The 9,262-nt window shown below is 41.6% G+C and overlaps 1 protein-coding gene across 1 annotated transcript; it reads left to right on the forward strand.

The window, feature by feature from the left end:
• Positions 1-237: 237 nt before the first annotated feature.
• safb (scaffold attachment factor B) lies at positions 238-8,140 on the forward strand. Its single transcript, XM_041039915.1, has 21 exons — positions 238-503; positions 795-891; positions 1,366-1,430; positions 1,584-1,790; positions 1,878-1,937; positions 2,041-2,080; positions 2,869-3,292; positions 3,660-3,703; positions 3,795-3,904; positions 4,073-4,222; positions 4,602-4,690; positions 4,968-5,017; positions 5,141-5,220; positions 5,388-5,530; positions 5,739-5,844; positions 6,127-6,323; positions 6,451-6,628; positions 6,806-6,888; positions 7,001-7,059; positions 7,295-7,349; positions 7,487-8,140. Exons 1-21 carry the CDS (start codon positions 351-353, stop codon positions 7,602-7,604), a joined length of 2,508 nt encoding a protein of 835 aa, XP_040895849.1. The 5' UTR covers positions 238-350; the 3' UTR covers positions 7,605-8,140.
• The last annotated feature ends 1,122 nt before the right edge of the window (positions 8,141-9,262 follow it).

Raw genomic sequence — 9,262 nt, forward strand, 5'->3', positions numbered from 1 at the left:
GTATGAACCGTTGTGTCTTCAGCTTTTTTTTTAGCTTTCTTACGTTCATTTGTACAAAAGAAAAAAACAGTTCGTTGTCATCTCTGACAGTAGATGTTTATTGTTTTTCAGAATTAATGTGAGTGTGTCGTGTATTTTATAACCGTTTCCAATTGAACGCAGTTTCCACTGCGCTCATCTCTGCTCTGCAACTTTACTGCGCCTGCGCTCTGACGTCACTGACTCGCCGCGGCCTCCATTTTGCAACAGTTTTGTTAACTAGCTACTTCCATTCGTGGAGGCTGCATTGGTAAATAAAGTGCACGAAAGGGGTTATTTCAAGCTGAAGAAATATTTTCAAGGACAAAACGATGGCTGACCCATCAGCGGACGTGGACGTTCCGGAAGGGGCAGAAGTTCGCAAACTGTCGGAGCTGAGAGTGATCGATCTGAAGGCCGAGCTGAAGAAACGAAACCTGGATACCACGGGCGTAAAGAGCGTGCTGTCGGAGCGTCTGAAAAAGGTCTTCTGACTGCTGTCCGGCTTAACGGCTATGCACAGAGTTACCACACAAGCCCGCATTTTCTGGTTTTGCGAATATACCCTGTCAGATTAATATAAACTTAAAGCTACGTTAGCTTCTGGGCCGCATAGACCTGAACTGTGTGCTAACGCTAACTGTTAGCTAATGTTTGCGCCAAACATGCTTTAATTTTTGTGGCGCTTTATACATATTCACTGCTTTATTTTCAACTCCTCATTATTTGTACAGTTTATCAAATTATTCATTAGTGAGTCTACTCTCCATAAACAGGCAATCGAGGAGGAGGGTGGAAATCCTGATGAGATTATTGTGACTCCGGATTCAGCACCAAAGAAATCCAACGTTACATCTAAACGGGCTGCAAGAGGTAACGTCTGCACGAGCTGCACAAATGTTCCTCAGCCTACACTACAAATGTCTACACAATGTGACACATGGTCTTGTCTCATTAGCAGCTGTCCAAACGAAACAAGACGGCAGTCCTCTGCTTGCCAAATGACACATGGTACTTGGTCTTGTAGCACTTCATGCCTTTGCACGTTATATTCAGAAAAATAGAACAATAATAGAACATAGAAAATATGTCAATATTCGACATACTCTCATCTGACTTGCACCAGTCACATTCGCCTTATTTACTGTTACAGTAACCTCTTAATCTGGGCTTGAAGCTTACTTTTTTCCAGACTGCGTTAAAAAAAACCTGTAGATAAGAACTTGTATAAGATATGTGTTTTACCTCCTTTTACAAGGAGACATTTACAAGCATAATTATTTAATTCATTTGAATACAGTGTAGTTGTTTGTGGTTAGTACACACTCAGGAGTTTGCTTTCCGTAGATACCAGGCAAGAGAATGACGAACCAGAGGACAGCACTATTGAGGAGGACTCCCGTGATGGGCATGTAAGCTCCTTTAAAGATTCATTTCATTTTTTACAAATGTAGTGCTGTAAAATGTTGGTAGTCATCCTTATCAAATACAGAGTTAATTGGCTCTGGCTCTTATTTTTATATTGTTGTTACAGTTTTTTAACAAATCCGTCTTTTGTTTGTCAGGAGGATCTGCAGGATGATCACGAAAACATGCAGGAAATGGACATCCTTGAGATGAATGTGCTGGACGAGACAGAGAACGACAATGGCATACCAGCCGAGGACGATGAGGATGAAACAGAGAATTTCCACGGAGAAGATGATGCATTGATGAATGAAGAACATGACAACCAAGCCTTCGAGTCAGAAGATGAAGAAAGAGCTCTAGAGGTGAGACCAGACTAGAAACTTGTCTACTAATTTTTATCCTTTATCTTGGCATTTTTAATGCTTTTGTCCTTGTGTATATTTTAACAGATGGATGAGTCTGACCTCCTAGATAAGGATGAATATATGACATGCTCATCAGTCAGTATGGTATGTTCTTTCACAAATATTTGTCATGCATGTAAAGCTTGTGATGCTATTGGGAAAAAAATAGTGTTAGTTTCATAACGTTATCTTTTTTTTTTTGTTTTAGGCTCAGCATCCAGATGCAGACGACGTGAAAGAAGAAACAGGTACTGTAGAAAATGGTTGATAAAAAGGTGGAGGCATCTTTTTACAGTGTTGAGCTTGGAATGCAAACACTTTGTTTAGGAAGAGAGACTGGAAGCCCAAAGGAAATTGCTGGCTTTGTGCTGAAAGTTTGTTATCCATATTTAATAATTTCACCAGTAAATATTGGTCAAGTTACCAATGATGTTCTTGAAGTTGTAAAATGACAGTGGTTAACAATTTGATGCACACTGACAGCAATTAAATTTCATGGTGAGGGAGGTTTGAGCTGTTGCAGGTGATTGCAGTGTTTCTAGGTTGCCACATGAAGACGAAGACTAAGAAGATCCATCAAGACTCATTGGCTATTACATGTTTTTAAGGACACTGACTCAGAGATCAGCTGGATGTGAACATGCTGGACTTGAGCTGAAGTTCTGGTCAATACAAATGGACACGTGGAAAGTCAAAGGCTGAAAGAAGATGGACTGAAATGAACCTCTGCTTCTACACTGTGCTCTTTAGCACCGAACTCTTTGTCTGCTTTGGATCAGGTGAACAGAGTGAAGTGGTTCAACTTGAGAATTGAGCCAAAGTGTTAGTCGCACTAGTTGCTTGGTTGTCCTCCAGCCTTTGGGTTCTCTTCCAGTCTCTCATTAGGGTCTACTTCATCGTTTTAATACATAGTTCTAAGAGCAGAGGCCAGTGGTCATGACGTTCCTAATCCAGGCCTTGCCAGTTCCTCGTTAACCATTGCTGTGTTTCCGAAGTGATTAAACTCTGTGCCATTCTATTCCTGTTAAATCCGTAGAAAATGACAAAGTAGCCGGGTCTTGTTTATCTGAGCCACTTAAAGAAGATCACCAGAGCCACGAGACGAGCCCTGAAGAAGAGCAAGCTGCCACCGCCAGAGGGGAAGACAGTGTGTCCAACACTGGTGCCAAGTCCAACAAAGCCACCTCTGGAGATGTGGAGAGCGACAGAGATTTTATGGAGACTGACACCAAAGAGGTTGGGGACTCACAGAATGTCCCAGAAGAGACAGTTGACACTGAAAACAAAAGCTCGCAGGCTGTTAGTGTAAGCGAACAGGGTGCTGTGGGTGAAACCGTTGATTCAGAAATGGGGTCTAAGAAGGGTGAGGAGGATGAGAAGACAGAAGAGAAAGCTGCTGTGGATTCAGCCTCGACAGTGAAAGAGTCCTCTTCTGTAGAGGGCGATGATCAGAAAAAGAGGTTTGTTGCTTTCTGTCTACTAGAAACCAAAATGGCTATCTCTGTTGCATTGGCTCCTTTGTGCTAGAACAATTTGGATGCTCTTTTGGAGGTAAAAACGTTCTGTGCATTTGTCCGTTTTCATTTGTCGTTCTTTACACTCACGTATTACCACCTTATTACCCATTAACGAGTAACGTGTTGGGATTTTCATAGGGTGTAGTCCCATTTATTCACTGTTAAAGCACGGCACTATGGTACATGATGGGCTGATCACTGTCTCCTTTTTTTATGAAACCATAAAACACATAAATAAATGCATTAATGGGAGGAGATCCCAGGTGTCCTTATTGCTGTATATTTATGCCTTTTTTTCCTTTGTCTTTAGCTCTGAGGAAAAAGATGGAAAGATCGAGTCAAAAGATGAAAAGGGTGAGTGAATGAACCTTTTTTTTTTTGCTCGTGCCCTTGTCTTTCACATTCAGTGGATGTATGTTCATTAATTTGCTGTGTATACGTGTAGCCGCTGGAAGTGGTGCTGCAGCAAGCAGTAGCAGGAATCTGTGGGTCAGCGGTCTCTCTTCCACTACCAGAGCGACTGATCTGAAGACCCTGTTCAGCAAATACGGCAAGGTCTAGTCTATGCAAATTATTTTTCACCATTGTCACCAGGCTGAGAATTTACAAATTCTTTATATTTTATTTAAAATGGGTCCTTTCATATATTATTTTACCCCATTCCCTGCTCACCTCTACTTTTTGGTCCTTGGTTCTCCTCCCCCATCTCTTCATTTTATGTAGGTTGTTGGAGCTAAGGTGGTTACCAATGCTAAGAGCCCAGGGGCTCGCTGCTACGGTTTTGTCACCATGTCTTCCACAGAGGAGGCCACCAAGTGCATCAGCCACCTTCACAGGACTGAGTTGCATGGCAGGATGATTTCAGTCGAGCGGGTGAGTGTTGAGGGAAGGCTTTTGCTTTTAGTGGTCCTTTAATAACTAAGGTCCCTCCCAGAGGAACACCTCATGGATCTGAGTGAATCTTAGCATGTATAGGTTGAACTCAGTTATTGAATATAATCTCTGTGGGAGCTGTATCCATAGCACATGGCAAACACAGCTGTTGCTAGATTTTCAGTTTTTGGTTTCACTCTGAACTTCTCTAACAACTGAGAACGTTTAGAACAAATAACATATCAACACAGTTTTTACAAGCGATCTGATACCTGCAAAAGATTTTGCCATGTTCATCGTTTGGTATGATCAGTGTGCAAAACTTAATCTGTTCATTCGGCTCTTGTGAGTAAACATGTTCCTGTTTTAAACACTGTAGGCTAAAAATGAGCCAGCGGGGAAGAAGCCAGCAGACAAGAATGACACCAAGAAGTCTGGCAGTGAGAGGAGACACTCCTCTGACTCCAAGTAAGATCGCTTACAAGCTGCCTCGTGTTCGAGTAAAGATACTAAAAATGACATAGCAGCCTGATATTTTAACACAGTGTGTCTTTAAATATCATGGGTACGTACATTTTTAGCATGGCATGACCCAGTGGTAACCTATAACCTCAGCAGTTATGAGGTCCTGAGCTTTATGGCTCAAGAGTGGATGAGCTGTCAACTATAGGGAGAAAAGTAAACCAGTCACTGAATTGTTGTTTAAAATGTTTAATAGAACTCACACTACTAATATATTTTGTAGGTCTGACGGAAAGGATGAGAAATCTGAGGGAGAAGGAAAAGATGGCAAAGGTGAGAAAAGTTAGATCAATCCCCGCTTGTATATATCAAGTTAGCACTAGAAAAAGTTACCACTCAAAAAATGTACTTTCTATTTAGGTATTCTTGACAATATCAACCATTTGTCCTTCACAGGGCGAAATGAGAGGACTGTAGTTATGGACAAGTCCAAGGGAGAGCCTGTTATCAGCGTCAAAACCAAAAGCAAGGAGCGAGTAAGTGAACATATACCCCTAACTGGTGTACTTGAGTTACTACAGCAGCCATGTGTGGAGAACATCGGCTTGAGTCTTCTAAAATACAATACATAACAGTGTGTAATCGTTTTGTAATCGGCTTTTTTCTATCCTCTCTTTCCTTCTCTTCTTCTTCTCTTCTCCAGAGCACAAAGAGTCAAGACCGCAAGTCATCGAGTAAAGAGAAGAAAGACATCCTGTCATTTGACCAGATCAAGGAGCAGAGAGAGAGGGAGAGGCAGAGACAAAGAGAGAGGGAGATCAGAGAGGTCGAAAGACGCAGATATACGTAAGGATCATTCAAAGGGGCGAGACACAATAATCTCAGCCTACTCTAATAAGGTTTAATACAACATAGAGTTAATGAAGATGATCTGCATCTTTAGGTTATTTTCTTGTGAAGGATCATGTGAAATATCTTTGGGTTTTTTTGTTGGGTTTTTTTTTTTTTTTTTTTTTTACAGTGGTGCTGATTAATCCTTGCCCTCTTCTTTTAGTGACCGTGACCGTGATAACCGGCCAGACCGTGAGCGTGAGCGTATCCGTCTGTTCAGGGAGAGAGAGGAGAGGAAACACTTGATCCGGAAGAGACACTGGCTGGAGGTACTTCAAATTAAATAATATTTCTTGCTGGGGACTTCTCTTTCTCTCATTGCATTGCTGCTCTTGCCCACATTTCCTGCACACTTTCTCTGGTGCAAATCTTAGTGTGTTGAATACATAACACTGTTTCCAATTAAAATATGAATGGAAATACAGTTCGCTTCTCTTGCTTCAGTAGAGCCATTTGTCAAATTTCTCATTGTCCCATATCTACTTTATTTTATATTTAAAAAAACTCATGTGATATCTCTTGATAGTCCTGATGAATGGTTTCATCCCCAGGCTGAGAAACAGCGCCTCGACGCAGACCGTATGGAGCGACAGTTCCTGGAGCGTGAAAGGCTGCGTATAGAGTACGAGAGGCGACGGGAGCAGGAAAGGATCCTCAGGGAGCGTGAGGAGCTGAGGCGGCAGCAGGATCAGTTACGTTATGAACAGGAGCGACGCCACCTTAAGAGGCCTTATGACATGGATGGCAGGTAAATGATAACTGACATGGTGTGGGGACACTGAACAGGATGATTTGTGAATAGATTTGCTAAAGCAGAGTTTCATTTCCCAATCTCATCAATAATAAATGGAAAATCTTTCTTTTTGTTTTCGTAGGAAAGATGATTGGCCTGATAAGCGCATGGCCATGGATGACCGCTATGGCCGTTCAGACTTCGGTCGACAGGAACGTTATCAGGACTTTGACCACAGAGACCGGAGCCGTTACCAAGATGACATGATGATGGACAGGCGGGACAACGCTCGTGGCATGGGTGCAGACAGAGACGGTCAGGTAAGAGATGTGGATCTTCCTCCCATGACTGCAGGGTCATTGACTTGGTGTGTGGCTGGCATAAAGATCAATGGAGCCCCAGTACCCTAAAGAACAGTAAAACATGAATCTTAAATTTGTGTCAGCTGCACTGGAGGGTGTGTATGAGAGAGTTTTAACAGTCTCGTCTCTGTACAGCACTTCTCAGACAGGTCAGACAGACACAGCAGAGACGGCCGAGAGCCCTGGAGTGGAGGCTATGACAAGCGGATCAACCCGAGGTGAACGTCACACTGAGCTTGTTTGGTTCCAGTTATAAAAGCTCTGAGTCCAGCACGGATATTTTTACTGAAGGAGGGGAAAATGTACAAATTATTTTTGTGTGTTTTTTAGGGAAGGAGGCCGAGACTGGGAGTCCGGGCGGAAGATGGAAGGAGACAGAACATGGCAAAGTATGAATACCTGTCCTGTATTGTGATGGTTACACTTACTGATTTTGTGATTCCATGATTTACATTTTAAAGTACAGTAGTTTTGCCTTCTGAGGACTGGAGTGGCAGATGGGGTATACATAGAAGCAGGCCGATGGAAACTGGTGTATAGTTGTTATCCCGCTTAAAGGCCGCCTAGAGCTTTAGCTACTGTGGTCGTGGTCTGTATGGCTGATGTTTTGCTTTTCAATTCCAGATAGAGATGGTGCTATCCCAGGCCAGAGCCACATGGCACGAGGAGGAATGGCAGGGTGAGCAGTGAATATCAGCTGTATTTAAATGTCATTGTTGTTGTTATTTCTTTAAAGACTAACTCAAGCTCACAACAGCATCCAGCACTGCTTGTTTGAAGAGTGTCGATTATCGTGTGTCTGTCTTTTCTAACCAGCCGTGGAGGCTACATGAACACAGGGACATCGCAGTCCCTCTCTGGAGCTCTCAACAGACAGAACCAGCTGATGCAGGGTGGTGGGCTTCAGGGTGGAGCTTTCGGTCGACGCTACTGATGTCTGTCTAATCGAATAGTGAATAGTGGGACTGTTTCAGGAGGTCATGTCATGAAGGATGTGGCCGTCTTGTTTTTGTACATTTTTTTAAAATTTTTTTGACACAATTCCAATCCATTTTTGATCAAGACCTTTATTTTTCGTGTTGCTTCTCCATTTTATTTTGTGATGTAGTGATCTCCTGCCTTTATCATCCAGTCCAACCTACCTTGTTTTAACACGACTGTCTGCTTACAAGACTGCCTTGTGTTTACTGTTTGGCCTCTGGTGGAATCACGTCCCAGCTCTGTGTTGTAAATTCAGATGTTTTATAGACACCTAGGTTGATGGACCTATGCTCACCAGTCTCCTTTCTGTATCCCAGTTTGTGTCTGAAACATTTTGGAAGTTTTTCATTCTTGTTAAAGCATTTTGTTGCAAATAACTTGTTCAGAGCTTGAAGCTCCTTTTTGACATCATTCTTTTAAAACGGATGGCTGGTTAAAAATTTTCCCTCTGAAGAAAAGGTTTTTAAATTAAATGTCACATTCTGATCATCCAGGCTTGTTAGACTTTTTTTTTTCTTTATATCTCAAACAGTGTTTCTTTTTATTTGTATATAGTATTTGATTTGTGTGATTGCTGTGTGTATGTCTGCACAGATCTGTGATGAAATCTCAAATTTAATGTATGATGTTTCAGCCTAAAGTTCTCTGTAACATAAAATGTCTATTTTTTTTTTTTTTTTTGCATATATGTGTGATTTTGTTTTGTTTGTTTTCTGTTCCTTCTGTTGACAGTGTTTAGTTTATTTTAATGCCATGCTTGGCTCAGTGGTCTAGTGGAGCTCAGTGGTAAAATTCACAGGGTGAAATTGCCGACAACAATAAAATCTTTTTCATCTTTTTGCAGTGGTGCTACTGAAACAAATGCTCCTTGACTCATATTCCAAAGATCAATTTTAGAGCCTCACATAAAGCACAAAAAAAATCACAAAAAGCATACAAGTTGGTGTGATACACTGAAGCAAGTATTAGAATTTCGACCCTTCTGTTAGAGCTTCCTATTGTATTATACTTTGTTAAAAAGATGTAGGATATAGATTGATTATTAAATATTCTTGGGTCGTGCACTGAACCTTGCCCTTTATACTCAGTGTTGCTACATTTCCAGAAACTCTGACTACTATTATCACCCTATAACCACTTGAAGTATTCCATAATGTATCTATGTGCAATCAGACTGCTGTTCTGGTGCCTTGATACTTATCCAAATGGCAGAGGGAGTGTTACTTACTGTCCAATAAAAATGGATTTATTGCACATGGCTTGCAGACCTCCAGCCTAAAGAAATTGAGGTGAGAAGCTAGTGGCTGCAAAAGCAAACCCAGGGGGGTGGCCTGGGACAACTGGTTGGAGTCCAGCCACTTTGTCTCTACACACAGGACCTCAGCACATTTTAGTGTTTCATCTGATATGCAGAATAAGACATCATCTAGCTCAACTGTCCATCCAGTTCATTCTTATATATATATATACACACACACACACACTTTTAAAATTGTAGGATGCCACTTTTGACCTCTGTACTTCACACTGATACGTCATGAGGTCCAGTTATAGTTCCCTCTTCAACATTTAAGAAAAGAAATAAACCCTGACTTCAGTGAGTCTTATCTA

Source organism: Toxotes jaculatrix, chromosome 6 (genome assembly GCF_017976425.1).
Source record: "Toxotes jaculatrix isolate fToxJac2 chromosome 6, fToxJac2.pri, whole genome shotgun sequence".
In the NCBI taxonomy this organism is placed as follows: Eukaryota; Metazoa; Chordata; class Actinopteri; family Toxotidae; genus Toxotes; species Toxotes jaculatrix.

What these genes read in the sequence shown, in the direction of transcription:
- safb (XM_041039915.1), top strand. Translation starts at nt 351, where the DNA reads ATGGCTGACCCATCAGCGGACGTGGACGTTCCGGAAGGGGCAGAAGTT. An exon ending in ATGAAGAAAGAGCTCTAGAG is followed by an intron (nt 1,791 to 1,877) that starts GTGAGACCAGAC and finishes ATATTTTAACAG; the next exon opens with ATGGATGAGTCTGACCTCCT. An exon ending in GACAAGCGGATCAACCCGAG is followed by an intron (nt 6,889 to 7,000) that starts GTGAACGTCACA and finishes TGTGTTTTTTAG; the next exon opens with GGAAGGAGGCCGAGACTGGG.